The 18,196-nt window shown below is 36.0% G+C and overlaps 1 protein-coding gene across 5 annotated transcripts in view; it reads left to right on the forward strand.

Moving 5' to 3' along the window:
- The window catches only part of SENP5 (SUMO specific peptidase 5), a 41,372-nt gene that overhangs the window by 18,562 nt on the left and 4,614 nt on the right, over positions 1 to 18,196 (forward strand). For 2 of the 5 annotated variants that reach the window (XM_030859832.2, XM_060298230.1), the window contains exons 3-8: positions 2,483 to 2,588; positions 2,753 to 2,891; positions 3,157 to 3,204; positions 5,129 to 5,206; positions 14,184 to 14,321; positions 16,975 to 17,058. In XM_030859832.2, coding sequence (XP_030715692.1) covers positions 2,483 to 2,588; positions 2,753 to 2,891; positions 3,157 to 3,204; positions 5,129 to 5,206; positions 14,184 to 14,321; positions 16,975 to 17,058 — 593 coding nt within the window. The other 3 variants (XM_030859833.2, XM_060298229.1, XM_030859835.2) reach the window with 3 other exon arrangements.

Consider the following 18,196-nt stretch of genomic DNA (forward strand, 5'->3'; position numbering starts at 1 on the left):
AAATAGTGAATTTAACTCTCATTTTATTTTAATTTTTTGGCTGAGCCCTGCAGCAAGTGGGATCTAGTTCCCCAACCAGGGATAGAACCACTGCCCCCTGCAGTGGAAGCGTGGAATCCTAACTATTGGACCTCCAGGGAATTCTGTAACTCTCATTTTAAGAAGTCTGTTTTTTAGGTTACTCTTGGCCCATGGGTATTAGAAGGGAAAGGTAAAATGAAGAACTAAGTTGTTTTGTAGAGAAGAGATAATAGATATTTCCTGCATTGGAGGTGGCACAGCATAGACGTTAACGGCTCAGTTTCTGTTGTCACATAACCTACAGTCAGAACCTGATTTCTGCCATATGCTAGTTAAGGGTCCTTGGGGAAGTTATTTAACCTCCTTAAGCCGCCTGTCTCCATTTTTAAAGTAGGGATACTGTCTAACACATAGGATAGTTATAAGGATGAAACGAGGTATGCTAGTGCTTGGCTTATGAGTGCTTTTTTTTTTTAAATTATGTATTTATTTTTGGCTGCATTGGGTCTTCGTTGATGTGCACGGGTTTTCTCTAGTTGAGGAGAGCAGGGGCTACTCTGTTGCAGTGCGCAGTCTTCTCATTGCAGTGGCTTCTCTTGTTGTGGAGCACAGGCTCTAGGCACGCCGGCTTCAGTATGAGCGCGTTTTAACTGTTGTTTACTTCTGGTCCTAGTGAGATAATGGTGTGTGCATCAGTGAGACATTGTCATTAGGGTTGTCCTTGAAGATCCAGGTAGGGCTTTTCTACTGCATTACCAATCCATGTTTATCATCTGAAAGTGAAAACAAAAATACGGATAAGAGGAAAAAAACATAACAACTTAAACATAATAACTTAAAATCCCCCAAACACTGCCGTTCAGAAATAACATTGTTAACATAACAAGGACACCTCTTGTTACAAGTTTGGAATTGGGTCCATATTCGATTGGTAGAAGAGATTGCTTTCTTATTTGAAGAGTCTCAATTAAGGTTGCTGGGCCTAAAGTTTAATTTTTTGTTATTAGGGGCGATATTTTTGTATAAAATTTGTTCCTTAAATTCAGTTTCTCAAATGTTGGGAATCCTTATCTTCTGTTTGGGTCCATTCTCCCATGTAGACACAAGACTATGCTTAGACAACTGTAAGATATGATATAGTAAACACTATCGGCAAACATAGGCCGAATGGATTCCTAGTGTAGAAGCCCCAAGTCATCATCTCCTACTCTGACTAAACTGGAACATGAGACTCCCTTTGTCTTCTGTATGCCTAAAGCCTAGACCAGGAGCAGACATAAGCAAGCAACTCTTTCCTGCTTACTGTACTCTTAAGCCTTTCAAGTTGGGAGCTACTCTGGTGGGAGACTAACAGGAGGAAAATAGGTTTTTCACACATTTGTCTGCTCCTCCCCCATACAAAACACTCCATTTCCAGGACAGTTACTGTGTTGTGATCATTTCTGTCCATTTTATATAGATACTTAGCAGAGGCCATTCTTGAAGTTAGAAAGGGGGCTGGGTAAAATAAGTGGCTAACAGTCCTCATTTTTTCCATCTTAACTCGGTGGACTTAACTGTCAGACCGATGGTTAGCCAGACTGTTGTTCTCCCCACTCCCCACTCAGTGGATAGCCTAAGTCATATCTCCACTTCTGTGAGCCTCTAAGCCTTCCCTCAGCTTCTTTGTAGTTACTTAGAAATAATGGCCTGGTTTTATTTCCTAGCGTATTTTTAGGTATATTTCTTCATTGGATCCTCTTGGAAACCATTAAAATGCATATACCTATTACTTAAGTTGACGTAAAGACTAGCCTGTATCCTGGTCAAGAAGTCATTCTTTAATTCTGTTTCCTCTTTTAAAACATGCCTCACCAGCTGTTACCCAGTTAAGCTCACTTCATAGGGTTTAGCTCACCTCATAGGGTTATGCAGTATCATGAGTATTAAAATAACTATCAAATTGTATATTAAAAATGCCTTAGTATATGTCCCTTGTTATGAGATGTGAAATTTCACACCTTTATCAAATAATAAATACAATGACAGTGATCTCAACAATTCTAATTGTGATTTTAAAAAAGATAATTTCTTCAGTTACTAAATGTGATAGACACATTTAACTAGGTGATTAAACCCTTTAGGTTTTACCTTTGGGAGATAGGATTCTTCTCCAAGGTGAAGATACTGAAAAATATCAGTCTTTAGTTTCAGCTATCCATTTTCTAACAATGCATCAGTAGCTTAAAAATCCAATGTGAAATGATGCCTTAGAGCATTTCTCTCTAGATTGGAATGGTGAGGGCCTGATCCATTTAATTTTTTTTTACAAAGTATAACTTTTAAAAGATTTCTTTTTATAATGCATTTAGTAATGTAGGTTAAATGTATGTTAAGTGTTGTGTGTAAGTTAAGTAATGGGACGGTGACTTTGCTGAAAATGCCTTTTCCATCTTAAATTTTCTTTCTTCCTTTATTTAAGGATTCCTAGATGAGGTTATGAAGAAGTATGGCAGTTTGGTCCCACTCAGTGAAAAAGATGTCCTTGGAAGATTAAAAGATGTCTTTAATGAAGACTTTTCTAATAGGTTTGTCAATGATGCTTAAGTTAAGCCGTTGAAAAGAAAATTATTGGCTTATATGACTTTTCTCTTGATTTAAAAAAAAAAGGATACTTAGCAATAAACTGAGTTGAACTTTTGTTTCGTGTTTTTTTTTTTTTTTACTTTTTCTTTCAAAATATTTGTTTCAGAAAACCTTTTATCAATAGGGAGATAACAAACTATCGGGCCAGACATCAAAAATGCAACTTCCGCATCTTCTACAATAAGCACATGCTGGATATGGATGATCTGGCAACCCTGGATGGTCAGAATTGGCTGAATGACCAGGTTAGTGTATTGTATATTCTCAGCATGGAAGTTGCAGAGGATGTTGGACAATAAAATGTAATTAATAACCTCTAGGTTGGCCTCACAATTATCTTTTGGAATCAAGGATTCTTTATTCCTTACTGAAGTGACTCATTCACTAACCCAGTACAGTATTGGAAAGGTTTGATTACTGTTAGCAGTAGCAATATGTTATTCATTCTGAGTGGATGTTCTGAATTGCATAGGGTTATTAGTAAGCTGGTTTTATGTTGACTTTTTATAGGTCATTAATATGTACGGTGAGCTGATAATGGATGCAGTCCCAGACAAAGTAAGTGAAAACTTTCTCTTTAGGAGAAAGAATCCTTGTGTATTAAAGGAAGAAGCTTTTTTTTTTTAACTTTATGTAATTATTGCATATTTCTTAGATTTTTTAAAAGGAGATTTTTGTCTTGATATGTGCTAGGATTGCGCATAAGGTCTGTAAAATCATTTCAGCATAAGAAAGTCATGATGCCAGTATTTTCCTGCTTATTTATTTCAGAATGGGTGTGTTTTTTGATATCTTGAAGAGGCTTTTTTTTTTCTTTAGTGGGTAGATGCACAAGAAGGACTATTTGCTTTGAATTTTTAAATTTAACTTTAAAAAACTTTAACTTAATGTATTACTCCCTTTAAAAATGTAGTAAAGTAGTATTCATCTTCACTTTTCCTTGGATTAATCTTTGATACTCAGTTTAAATACAAACTAACCCCCCTTAAACTCTAAAATTCCCTCAAGAGCTTAGTTACTATTTTTTAAAATTTAATATATTAAATTTTCTTTCTGAGTACTCACATTGCCTGATGGGGAGGCTTTAATTTCAAGCAAAACCTTTCCAAGTACTTTATAAACTTTTATAAATCTAATAATTTAAACAGGTAAATATAATGAATCTCAGATTCCAACACTTTATTAATAAAGACAAAATGTCATAACTTTCCACTTAAAATCAAAAATCTGTTATACATTTTAAATTGGTATCATGAAGCTAATCTGTCAGATTCTCTATTTTATCAAATTCTCTTAATCATCAGAAATCTAAACATACACCTGTATGTTTAGATTTAAACACCAGATGATTTTTAACATAAAAGTATTAATTTCAAGAGTATAATTTCCCTTCATTACCACTACATTTAATTCTAAACCTTCATTGGATGAAAAGGACACTTAACCAAGGCCGTGGTTCTCAAAGTATAGTCCCCAAACCAGCAGCATCAGCATCACCTGGGAATTTACTAGGAATGCAGAGTTTTGGATCCAACCGACACCTACTAAATCAGAAACTGGAGGTGGAGCTCAGCAGTCTGTGTTTTAACAAGCCCTGCAGATTCTGAAGGACTCAAAGTTTGAGGATTACTGTCTAGAGATAGCTACTACAAGCCTTTTTTATTAATATCTTAAACTGTGTGATTCTCAAAACGAATGTGCATCAGAATCCTCAGAAACCAGATTGCTGAGCCCTGCCCTCATAGTTTCTGTTTTAGTAGGACTGGAGTGGGGCCTGAGAATTTCCCTTTTAACAAGTTCCCAGGTGATGCTGATACTGCTGGTCTGATGACCACACCCTGAGAACCTCAGCACTAAGGGAACAGTTTTATCATCTCAAGTGAGTCAAAGTTAGAGTGAACACTTTAAGACTGTAGTATGTTTACCATATCAGGTGAGCTCATACTCGTTTATAAGCCAGAATTTTGAAAAAGCCAAGGATGCAGGACATGATGCTACATACGACTAGGGTAATTTTTTCAGTGCTAGAAATGATCATGCTAAAGCCTTTTTATAGTTGTTATGACTATGGGAGTCTCCAAATCCACATCCTTCAGATGGGGTTAGTTTTGTACTCCACATCCCTTGAGTTCAAAGTAATTGTTACCTGATTCTTTCATAGCCTGTTTCAACTTTATCACCTGATTTGACGAGATTTATCAGGTTGCTTCTTTACTTGATTGGATTCAGGTAATTTATTTACTGCCCCATTCCAGTTCTGACTATAGACCAACCACATCTGTGAGGTCATCCTAATGAAAATTTGAAACAGTCTTCTTTGAACTGGTTAATGTATGTTTTGGTCATTATTTTTAAGAAGAAACTTTTCCTCATTTTTTGGTCCATCTTACATTCAGGGATTTTAAAATTTCCATTTTCTTGTGAAGTTAAGTCTTGGCACAGTTTAATATAACCTGAGTGCTTGTATTTGATGTCTTTCTAGGTTCACTTCTTCAACAGCTTTTTTCATAGACAGCTGGTAACCAAAGGATATAATGGAGTAAAAAGATGGACTAAAAAGGTATTCTCTTTATTTCTTTTTTTTAATTTCTTTTTTATTCTAAATTTGAAATGCAGATGATAAGCCACTTTGAGTGGAAGGATAACTTTATTGCCAATTATGATGTTAATTAGAAACAGGCTTTTCAGTGTAAGTTTTTTATTGTTTCTTTTGAATGCTTTTTATTTTTTTATCATCATCATTTGATTATGTTTAGTTTTTAATTTTATTTTTATAGATCTTTATTGGAGTATAATTGCTTCACAATACTGTGTTAGTTTCTGTTGTACAACAAAGTGAATCAGCCATATGCATACATATATCCCCATATCCCCTCCCTCTTGAGCCTCCCTCCTACCCTCCGTATCCCACCCCCTAGGTCATCGCAAAGGAATCTTTTTGCTTGAAAGACAAGACACTAGTAAAATTCTTGAGTCTATCCAGTTCATTGGAATCTGCTATAACAGAAAGCACTGGATTGGAAGTTCATGGTTCTGACATTGCTATTAGCTTGCTGTACAACTTAGATAAGACACTTAATTTGGGCTTCAGATTGCTTATTTATAAAACAAAATGATAAATTAGAGCAATCCCTAAGGTACTTTCCAACCTTAATTTCTCTCAGTATTCATTGACTGTCAGAAACATTATTTTAAAAGCCTATTTATATACTATTTTTGATATTTTGAAATTACCAACAAGTTCAAAATTCACAGTCATAGGTCTAGAGATACTGCAACTTTTCACTTTTTATACTGGATGGGCTAGAGAAGTTAGGAGTAAGTCTTGTCTTACGTAGTTGTGGGTGGAAATAATTTTTTGCAAAGTACAAACACCTGATTGAACATTGCTATATAGGTAATATGTTCAAGGCATCATCAGTAGTGGCAAGATAAACTATATGTGGTTGAAGAATGCACATCTGGGGAAATAGATATAATGAACTCAGGATTCAGACCTGGGTTCAGATCCTTTTTTTTTTTTTCACACACACACACACACACACACACACACACACACACTGTATTTTATTTTTACAAGAGATAAATAGACACCAAGCATTGTAAATGGATGACCACAACAAAAGCAACAATGATTGCAATTACCAAACACGAAACACACTCATACTATGTCATAATATTGACATTCAGTCCAGTAATCCTCCACTGTAACAGCTCCTTTACTTTGCAGTGAAAATTGATTTGTATATTTTTTTGCCCCTGAGTCCTTTGGGACTTTTTTTTTTTTTTTTTTTGCGGTACGCGGGCCTCTCACTGCTGTGGCCTCTCCCGTTGCGGAGCACAGGCTCCGGACATGCAGGCTCAGCGGCCATGGCTCATGGGCCCAGCCGCTCCGCGGCATGTGGGATCTTCCCAAACCGGGGCACGAACCCATGTCTCCTGCATCGGCAGGTGGACTCTCAACCACTGCACCACCAGGGAAGCCCGGGACTTTTTTTTTTTATTCAAACAAAGTCACAAAAATTATAATCATCCTCATCAGTTCACTCAGTCCCATGTAATTAATTTTTTTTTATCTTGATCTTTTGTTAGCAGTTTTATGAGTTCATCAGTTTTCCATTAGAGTTCTGAAAATGCTTATTCATTCAGTTCAGCAGTATAGTCAGTGACCAGAAACCTGTACTTGTCAGAGTCTTTTCCATGAATTCCTTGAAGATGAAAGAAACCCTTTTATAGGAGCATATTTGCAAAAGCATCAGAGTACACCCAGAACTGTCTGTAAATGACAGAAGAGTTAAAAATGACCATGGTTAAAGATTTGATGAAAGTTCATAATAATGCAATTGACAAGGAAATTTAGTTATTTCTGAGATATACATTTTAAAGTAATAACTAGAATTATGACTTACAACATTATACTGGAACATATAAGATTTTTGGGGTTCAGATCCTGGTTCAGCCACTTAACTGGTTGTAAGACCTTGGGTGAATTACTTAATTCCTTTAATCTTTAGTTTCATCATCTATAAAATAGGAATATCAGTTTTATTTATCTTGTGAGGATTAAATGAGATAATGCATGTAAACCACTAAGCACATGATAAACACACATTAAGTGGTCATCATTTTTATATTGTGATGGTAGAAGCATGGGAGAAGACTAGTGTAGCTGGAATGCAGAGCAAAGAAGAGAGTGACATAAAGTGGATCTGATGCAGAGATCAGGGTCTTGAGGTCTGTGTTTTGAATTTTATCCAAAATGCGTAAGAATCTGTTGAAGGGTTGTAGGTGGCGACATCCAATTTGTAGTCTACTCTAGTGGCACTGAAGAAGATGGACAAGTGTGGGAGCAAAGTTGATGTGGGTAGAACAGGAGGCTACTGCAGATTGATGATACTTTAAATTAGAATGGTAGAGATGGAAGATGTACACAAATATGAGTGTGACCTAGGGAGTAAAATAACAGAACTTGGTGATGAGTAGGTTATGGGAATGAAGGAGAAGGAAGTGTGAAAGATGACTTCTGAGTATGTGGCTTGTGCCACTGGATGGGCTGTGGTGGTGTTTATATTAGAAAAATTGAGGACAACTAATTAGTAGGGGATTGGTCAAATTAAAACTGTACATACATATAATAGGATGCCACTTAACCAGGAAAAGTTACATAGCTGAGGAAAGATGATCATATGTAGTATGGATTAGAGAAAGGTTAGACAGGTATACCTTGGAGATATTGTAGGTTTGGTTCCAGACCACCACAATAAAGTGAGTATTGCAATAAAGTGAGTCACTGGATTTTTTGGTTTCCCAGTGCGTATAAAAGTTATGTTTACACTATATTGTAGTCCCTTATGTTTGCAATAGCATTATGTCTAAAAAATAATGTGCATACCTTAATTAAAAATACTTTTTTGCTAAAAAAATGCTAACCATCCCCTTAGCCTTCAGTGAGTTGTAGCAGTAATATCAAAGATCATTAATCACAGATAACCATAACAAATAAAATAATAATAAAACAATTTGAAATATTGCAAGAATTACCAAAATGTGACACAGAGACATGAAGTAAACAAATGTTGTTGGAAAAGTGGTGCCAATAGACTATCTATGCAGGGTTGCCATAAACCTTTAATTTATAAAAAATGCAATATCTGCAAAGTACAGTAAAACAAGGTATGCCTTGTAAATAGCATGGAAAAATATATACTCATGGAAGAATTCCTGAATAATAAACAACATGAGAATGAAGGAATAAAGTAAAGTATAAATATGTGAGTCATTTCATTAAATAGAATAAATTAAATTGTTCCATCCTCTGGACCCTCTCAGATTGGGTTAAATCAGAAAATCCAGCTATATGCTGTGTATGAGGAGTAAACATAAAATAATATGAAAAAGAAAGCTTGAAAGTAAAGTGACAGGTAAAGAGGTACTAGGCAAATGCAAACCAAAAGAAAGGAGTGGCAAGCAAAAAGGAGGAATAGCAGTATTAACAGCAGATGAGGTAGAATTTAAGGTGAAAAGTACACTGTATGATAAAACTTCAATACATAGGAGATGTAACAATGATTACAAAAGCTAGGAGACCTTGGTAAATAGTGATAATGGGAGACCTCTTTCATAGTTGGACAAATCTAGTAGATAAAAAATAAGATCATAAATAAAAAATAATACAACCAGTGCTTTTGGTTTAATAGATATATACTAGATCTTTATACCCCTCAAAAAGAGAATATACATTTATTCCTATATCTAAGGAACATTTGTAAAAAATTGACCATGTACTTGGCCACAAAGAAAATTATTACACTATTCCTTAATCACAGTTCAGTTAAATTAAAAATAAATATTAAAAGATGACTAAAAAAACGTAATTAAAAAATTGCACTAGATATAAACCCTTGGTATGACCCCTGGGTCTAAAAGAAAATAAAAAATGAAATTATATACAAACTGTCTAGAAAAGGATAGAAAGGGGAACACATCTTACCAACCACTATGGAACATAATGAAAGCTGTTTTGAGGAAAAAATAATGGCCATAAATGCATTATTATTAAAGAAAAAATGAAAGAAGAATTAAGTACTCACTAAATTAGACTACATTAAGATAAATTACAGAACGACCAAGGATTTGAATGCAACAAGACAGTGAAACAGTGGAAGTACAAAGGAAATCCATAGCAGAACTTTAAAAAAATAATCTCAGAGTAGCAAAGTCCATTCTGTGTACAACTTAAAGCTCAGATGACGTTAAAAAAAAAAAAAAAAAAAGAATTAATTACCTAAAAGGACAAACAGTAAACTGGGAAAAATATTTGCAATTCAAATCACAGAACTAATTTTTTAAATATATAAAGTGCTTCTACATATCAATAAGAAAAAGACCTCACCAACTCAATAGAAAAATGGGTGAATGATAAGAATGAAAAGTTTTGGGACTTCCCTGGTGGCGCAGTGATTAAGAATCCACCTGCCAATGCAGGGGACACAGGTTCGATCCCTGGTCCAGGAAGATCCCACATGCTGCGGGGTAGCTATGCCCATGTGCCACAACTACGGAGCTTGCGCTCTAGAGCCCGCAAGCCACAACTACTGAGCCCACATGCTGCAGTTACTGAAGCCTGCGTGCCTAGAACCCGTGCTACTCAACAAGAGAAGCCACTGCAGTGAGAAGCCCGCACACTGCAATGAAGAGTAGCCCCTGCTCGCCGCAACTAGAGAAAGCCCGCGTGCAGCAATGAAGACCCAACACAGCCAAAAATAGATAAATTAATTTTTTTAAAAAATGAAAAGTTTTTTAGTAAAGAAGTGCTTATTATTGAGTTCTGGTTGTAAGTCCTTTGTCAGATCTATACTTTTTTACTGCTTTCTCTCAGTCTGTGGCTTTTATACTTATTTCTTAAACAAGTGTTTTGTTTTTTTTTTTTGGCCACACCGTGAGGCATTTGGGATCTTAGTTCCCTGACCAGGGATTGAACCAGTGCCCCTTGCATTGGGAGTGTGGAGTCTTAACCACTGGACCGCCAGGGAAGTCCCTAAACATGTGTTTTGATGAATGGAGGTTTTTATTTTGATGCAATCTAATTTACCATACTTTTTTCTTTTATAGTTCTGCTTTCTGTATCCAGTCTAAAAAATACTTGCCTCATATGTTTTCTTCTAACAGCTTTATAGTTTTAGGTTTTACATTTACATCTCTGGTACATCTCAGTTTTTGTGTAAGATACAAAGTAGGGGTCAAGTTTCTTTTTTTTTTTTTTCCCTCCATTGGCATTTCCTGAAAAGGCTTCTCTTTCCCACTTTAATTGCTTTGGCATCTTTGTAGAAAGTCAGTGGACAACATATGTATGGGTCTGTTTCTGGACTTTATGTTTTCTTGCATCGATCTCTTTGTTTTTATGCTAATACCACACTGTCTTGATCACTTTATCTTCACAGTTTGTCTTAAAATCAGTGTAAGTGTCCAGCTTTAGCCTTCTTTTTCCAGATTGCTTTGGCAATTCTAGGTCCTTTTGCATTTTCATATAAATTTTAGAATCATTTTGTCAATCTCTACTTTTAAAAAACTTGCTGGATTATGATTGGGATTGTGTTTAATCTGTATGTTCATTTGGGTAGAATGGACATCTTAACGGTATTAAGTCTTCTAGCCCCTGACATGGTATATTTTCCATTTATTTGAGTCTTTAATTTTTCTCAGCAGTATTTTATAAATCTTAGTGTACAGTCTTGCATGTATTTATTTATTTATTTACGTGGTTGCGCTGGGTCTTAGTTGCAGCAGGCGGGATCCTTAGTTGTGGCTCACCAGCTCCTTTAGTTGCAGCACATGTGCTCCTCAGTTGCAACTTGCAGGCTCCTTAGTTGCAGCCGCTGGGCTCCTTAATTGTGGCATGTGAGCTCTTATTTTTTTTAATGTATCCCTAAGTGTTTCATATTGATGAAACTGCTAAAAACAGAATTTTTAAAACGTTATCTTCCAGTTGTTTGCAGTTAGTATATAGAAATACAATTGATTTCTGTAAATTGACCTTGTATCCTGTGACTTGTCAGACTCACTGGTTTTAGGAGCTTTTTTGTAGATTCTGTGAGAATTTCATAGAAAGTCATGTCTGTAAGTAATGACTGTTTTATTTTTTCCTTTCCAAATCGTATGCCATCTTTTTCTTGCTTTATTGCACTGGCTAGGACTTCTAGTACGTTGTTGAATAAAAGTAATGAGAGAGGACACCTTTGCCTTGTTCCTAATCTTAGGAGGAAAGCATTCAGTTTTTCACTACTGTTTATGATGTCAGTTGTAGGTTTTTTGTAGACGCTCTTTACCAGGTTAAGGAAATTCCCTCCTATTCTTAGTTTGCTGAGAGCTTTTAATCATAGATGGATGTTGAGTTTTATCAGATGCTTTTCCCTATATCTAAGGAGATGATCCTGTCTTTTCTCATCTTTATTCCTTTAATGGGACCCAAACTGAAGGAGCAGCACCTAATCTTCAGACATGTCAGTCTCAGGGCCACATGATGGCTCTTGAAGTTTCAGCTTGGTCATGAGATAAATTCATTTCTCTTTACAGTGAATCATATGACTACATTTTTCCCGCTGGAAGGGGCAGTGAAGCCACATGGTAATAGGTAGTTCTGTATAATCCTTACAGGGAGGACACCAAGTAATTGAGATCAGTAATACAATTGACCACACACATCATTCTTTTTTTTTTTTTTTGTCCCTCCTGCTGTAGCATATTCTTATTTTAGCATTTATTTCATCATTTTGAACTATATTTTCTACAATTTTAAAGTACTTTATATATTTGAAGCTCTTTTCATCTCCAAATCAAGGCATTATATTTCATTTTTTCCTGTAGTTTTTGGCAATATACAACTTGTTACTGTTTCAGATATTTTTTTCTTAGAAATTTAAGTACTAACTTTGAATTAGATAAGTTCCCACTACTAGCTCTCCTCTTTATTATGCAAATGAGAAACCAACTTTTTTAATACCTACAGAGAGGGCATAGTTCAGTGAGAAAGATTTTTGTAAACAATGCGTTTTGAAAGTTCATCTTCTAATTCTACCTTATTAGCATGCCAAGCCCATGAGCCTCTCCCAGCTCTTTGCCATCTAGAGTAGATAACCCCCCATTTCTCCTGAAGCTAAATCCTCTGATAACTAGAGGGCTTTGTGCCTACCTTCTTGTTCATACACAAGTCTCAATACATAGTCTCAATACACACTCCACCTGACAAGTGAAATCTTTAACCTACACATGTTGAAGAAATGTGCTCCAAACTCAGTCTTGTTTAGACATTATCTCTCAATCCAAGAAAGCCTGTTAACAACCAGACTCTTCATCATCACATCCTCTATTTTTCTATCTTAGTCACTCCACACACATCATTCTTAATTACATATATGTAATAAGGTGTGTGCGCGTGTGTGAACATTAATATATTAAAAAGAAGAAAAAGATCTGGAAAGACAAACTGAAATATATCTTTTATCTGTATTTCGCAATTTTTATTTTAAAATTGATTTATAATTAAGAAAAAAGTTTCTTTTTGAGAAAAATGTAAATTTGGTCTCATTTAATGCTGTATTTTAAATACGATTTCTTGTTTTAGATACTCAGAATTTTTGAGCTGGAAAGGACCAATTGTATATCCTATTTAGTATTTCCTGTCCACCTCACCTCTCAGGTTTATGGATACAGAAACTGAAAAGCAGAAGTGGTTTGTTACAAGGTCATGTAGACTGGTAGAAGATTCTTCTAGAACAGGACATTATCTGAATATCAGAAAGCAAAGAACGCTTGAGAAATAGTTTCTAAGAATCTAGTTTAAAGTAGCCCTATAGGGACTTCCCTGGTGGCGCAGTGGTTGAGAACCCACCTGCCAGTGCAGGGGACACGGGTTCGATCCATGATCCAGGAAGGTCTCACATGCCGCAGAGCAACTAAGCCCATGTGCCACAACTACTGAGCCTGTGCTCTAGAGCCTGTGAGCCACAACTACTGAGCCCTCATGCGACAACTACTGAAGCCCTTGTGCCTAGAGCCTGTGCTCCGCAACAAGAAAAGCCATGGCAATGAGAAGCATGTGCACCGCAACGAAGACCCAACGCAGCCAAAAATAAAATAAAATAAGTAATTAAAGAAGAAAATAGCCCTGTAATTGTTTTAACCCAGGGAATCACTAAAATACAAAAAATGCCTGAGAAAAATCCATTCACTCTTTTACAAATGTTTATTGAGTACCTACTACTTTATCATCCAGTCCACAACTGGGATTTTGAGTGGTACAGTGAATGTTTCTAGATTTTTAAGTGATATGTATTACGATATGAAGGGTGAGTGAGGATGTAAAGGACATGAAGAATTATCAAGGCTCTTTTTCTCAATTTCGACATCTGAGAGATTTGAGATAGTGATAATAACAGCTAAGATTTATTGGCTACATATAATTTGCTAAGCACACTTTTGTGCATTTTACATTTATTGTCACTCTCAACAACTTCATAAGGTGGGTACTATTGTTATCTGTATTTTATAATTGAGGAAATCAAGGCACAGAGAAGCTATGAAAATTGCCAAAGTCATCTGACCAATAAGTGGCAGAGCTACAATTTGAACTTGACCAGACTTAACTTCAGAGCCTGTGATCATATTGCAAGGCTATGTTGTTTTCTAATACCACAATTCCTTCCTAAATAAGAATTGATTCTAGGTCAAATATGTATATAAGAAAATAAGTTAGGCTTAAAAATAAGGGGCTAAGTCATTTTAGGTAGTTAATAAACACAGGTTTAGCAGGTTAAATGGAAAACAGTGCTTTCTGTTATCTTCATTTTCTTGTTGTGTGTTTTAGCTTACTAGTTACAAACATGGGCTTTAGACTAAGATCTGGGTTCAGATTCTGGCTTCACCACTTCCTAGTTTTATGACCTTGGACAGGTCAAAGGTCAGTAAATGGAAGCTGCTGTTTGTTGTTGGTTTGGAAAGCCTGTGGTGATGGCTACATTTCTTTTTCTTTTCTTGATCAGGTGGATTTGTTTAAAAAGAGTCTTCTGTTGATTCCTATTCACCTGGAAGTCCACTGGTCTCTCATTACTGTGACACTCTCTAATCGAATTATTTCATTTTATGATTCCCAAGGCATTCATTTTAAGTTTTGTGTAGAGGTAAGTTAATATACTGCCCCCTGCTTTTTTTCCCCATTTATTTTGTGATTGACCAGATGGTATCTCAGCTCTAGGATAGAACAACAGAAGTCAGTACCACAGATGATCATTTTCTGTCATGTCATGTCAAAAATGTTGGCAGAGAAAAGGACAAGAGGAATCTCCAGGTGGGAAGAGGTAGCTGTCCACGATCTGGATCCCTCTCTGAGATACATGACCTGTTTTGGATTTCATCAGATTTTTTTCTGTCTTTCCCTTAAAACTACATTTTGAATGTGGATAGAAATCATTTTCCTTGGTTTCTCTTAGAGCTAAAATTGGCTTGTATCTTCAAAATAACTTCTGTAGAGTGTATTATAGCCAAGAGAATCAGCTGGCAAAATATTAGAGTTCAGTTAATAAGAGTTCAATAAGATGGTGGGATACAATGCAAGAAAAATCAGTTTGTTTCCTGATTATCCCGCACAGTTAGAAAATGTAAATGAAAACAGAAAGATTCCATTTTCAAAAGTAGCAAAGACATGAATTACCCAGGAATATACCCTAACAAAAAATGGGGACATTCTTTGAGATGAAGACTCTAAAGTATTTAAAGGAAATCTGAATAGATGGGAAGACAGGCACACTCAGTATCGGAAGGAGATTAATTCTCCCTAAACTAATATAAACTAATTTCTGTCCTAATCAGTTTCCCAGGAGGATTTTGAATGAAACCTGATAAGCTCATCCTAGAATTCATATTGCAAAATTCATGTGCATGAACAGCTAAAATAGTTTTGAAGTAGATCAAAACTGAACAAAGGAATATTTGGTCTACTAGATGTCAAACCATATCACAAAGTTTTGAAAATTAAAGCTATTTTAATTATATTGGTTTAGGAATAGACAAGTGGATTGGTGGAACAGCATAGAGAATCTAGAAGTAGCTCATGTATATGTGGGAACTTAGTATATAATAAAGTTGGGGACGGACAGGCTATTCGATATATGCCATTGGGAAAATTAGCTCTCTATTTGGAAAAGTAAAATACAGGTTCTGTTTCATACTATTTATAAGAACAAATTCCAGATGGAATAATGACCTAAATATAAAACACAAAGCGTGTAGAAGGTCTTATACAGAACCAAAAAAAGCAAAAGACCTAAAGGAACAGATTGATAAATTTGACCATGTCATCATTTAAAACTTCTGTCTGTCATAAAGTTAAAAGGGATAGATTTGGAGAAAATGTTTGTGACATAGATAATAGTCACTATCCAGAATATAAAAAGAACTACAAATGAATAAGAAAAAGAAGGATCTAATAGAAAGGGACAAAGGATAAAATAAGTGATTTTTAGGAAAAATGCAAATAGCCATTAAACACATGGAGAGATGCTCAGCCTCACCAGAAATATGGGAAATGCAAATTAAAACTACCTCAGGGTTCCATTTTTTGCCTATTATGTTAGGAAAAGTTTGATGTTACTAAAGTGGGTGTAAGAAACAGGCACTCTCAATTTCTGGTGGAGTGTATAAATTGATACAGCCCCTTGGGGAACAATTGCAATTCTAAGTGCCTTATAAATTAAAAAGACACATATCATATTACATACCAGTTCTGTTTCTTGGTATATACTACATAAAAATACTTGCATATGCACACAAGAATGGGGCATACACCAGGATGTTCATTGCAGCATTACTGATAATAGTGAAAAGTCAAAACAACCTAAATTTAGCTCTACTAACAGAATAGCTAAATACATACATACACTGTAGTATATTCACAACATTAAACTGACCATAGCAGTTAAAAAGAATATAGTAGATCTTTGTGTCCTAATGTGGAAAGATCTCCAAGACATACTGAGTTTGGAAAAGCAAGTTGCAGAATGATACTATATATGGAAAGAAAATACGAATATGCAGATATGTGTATGTGTGTATGTATGTATGTATGTATATACAGACACATATTTGTATTTCTACATGTACATACATACTTCTGCTCCACCTTCAGGGGGTTAATTTAATTCATGTAACCTCTGACTTCACCCTTAGAAAAGATAGGCAGAGAAAGATACACAAAGAGGTGGAGGGCATAAGGGAAAATTAGGAACTTCAGTAGGCTTCATCTTGGTAGAGAATTCAGCAGTGGACTTGACTGTATTTAGTATCCAGGATGGGTTTTAAGTATCACTTTCTAGAAGCTGAATGATACTTTTACCTGCAGCCCTCAAAAACATGGAGTATATCTAAGGCTAGAATGTTTAAATTTCATTTATTAGTTATTTCTGCCATGGGTTCCTTCCCTTTGTTGGGCATTGGCAGTAATTAAGGCTTTCTTTTTGTTTTGCCAGTATTTATTTAAGTTTCAAATTCAGCAAGTTGACTTACTCCTGGAAAAGGCTGACCATCTCATAAAAAGATCTAATTAAAGCATATACCAGTGTCCACAGTCTAAGTGCATACAGTACAGAAGGTCTGAGTCCTTCACTCTATAAATTGAAAAAGGTCTGAAATCAAGTTCCAGCTTTAAACTCTTTAATGCATACTCTGCCCAGTGGTGGGGCCACAGCCTCCTCCTTTGCTTCTGTCTGCTGCGGGCAGGTTCCATTTTTCACCAACTGATGGAACACAGCATCTGTGTTGTGGTTTCTTTTTAACCAGAATATAAGAAAGTATTTGCTGACTGAAGCCAGAGAAAAAAATAGACCTGAATTTCTTCAGGGTTGGCAGACTGCTGTTACCAAGGTAAGTAAGTGATAAAAATGAAAACCCAGGCATGTCAAGGGGCTGGAATTGTCTAAGGGGTGGGTGTCTTTAAAAGCACATGAAGACTGATCATGAAGATACCAATAGAGAGCCTAGAGGCTGCAGGGAGGCAGCTCAGAGTAAACCTCAGTTCAGTATTCATCACCTGGCTGCCCAATTTCCCACTGCCTGCTGGGGCAAATAAATTCAGTCATTTCATCCTGGGGGCAGCTGCTGCTGATATAGTTGCTCTGTTGAAAAAAAGGAAAAAAAAATTTTTTTGGTGGCACCTGCCTCTTGCCTCATGGCTCTTATTTCCAGATGACTCATGTAGACCCAGAGAAATACTGACATGACTATTTGCATTCACTAAGGGAGCAAGTGTACTGGGCTGCTTTCCAGGCATTTGGGGAAGACAAGTGGCCTGAGTGCTTCAGTCTGAACAGTCTAGAAGCAGCACTGTGTTTGGCCATAGACATAAAAGCTGTATGCGGGGCAGAGTGAGCAGGCCTAGCCTTTTAACCCTGTCACAAATATCAGTGTCTTCTGTTTTATGGGCACTGCTTTGTTTTCATAGTGTTTTTCTATGTATGATCTCATTTGATCCTTACAGTCTGTGAGGTAGGCAGGTCATTTAGGGATAAGAAGCTCTTTATTGTAGATGAGAAAGCTGAATCCTAGGTGTGAGCTTCCCCAAAGGCCATCAAAACTATTGACAGAGTGAAGTCTTTGAACTCAGGTCTATCCGGATCAAAGACACTGTTAAAAAGGCAGGGTCTTGAAATAAACCTTTAACCCAAACCCAAAGGGACAAGGCTTATTTGTTTATCCTTGAACTGTACTATATGCTAACTTCTAAACTTATGTTTTGTATTTTAAATAACCTAGTATATTAGTTCAAACCAGAACTGAACTTGTGAATATTCTGAATTTACCCAGTAGTGTATGCAGGTATTCTAAATTTAATCAGGATCTTTCATATTCCAACACTTTAGGCAGAGTACAGTAACCAGTTCTTTGGAAAACATACTGCTTACCTTTACCATGTCTTTAAAAGAATAGGACAGAGTTGTGAAATATGAGATGAAAAGGGAAGACTACCAAGCAGCATTGTTACTACGTATTCAGAGTCCAGGCC

The sequence above is a fragment of the Globicephala melas genome, chromosome 4 (genome assembly GCF_963455315.2).
Source record: "Globicephala melas chromosome 4, mGloMel1.2, whole genome shotgun sequence".
Lineage (NCBI taxonomy): Eukaryota > Metazoa > Chordata > Mammalia > Artiodactyla > Delphinidae > Globicephala > Globicephala melas.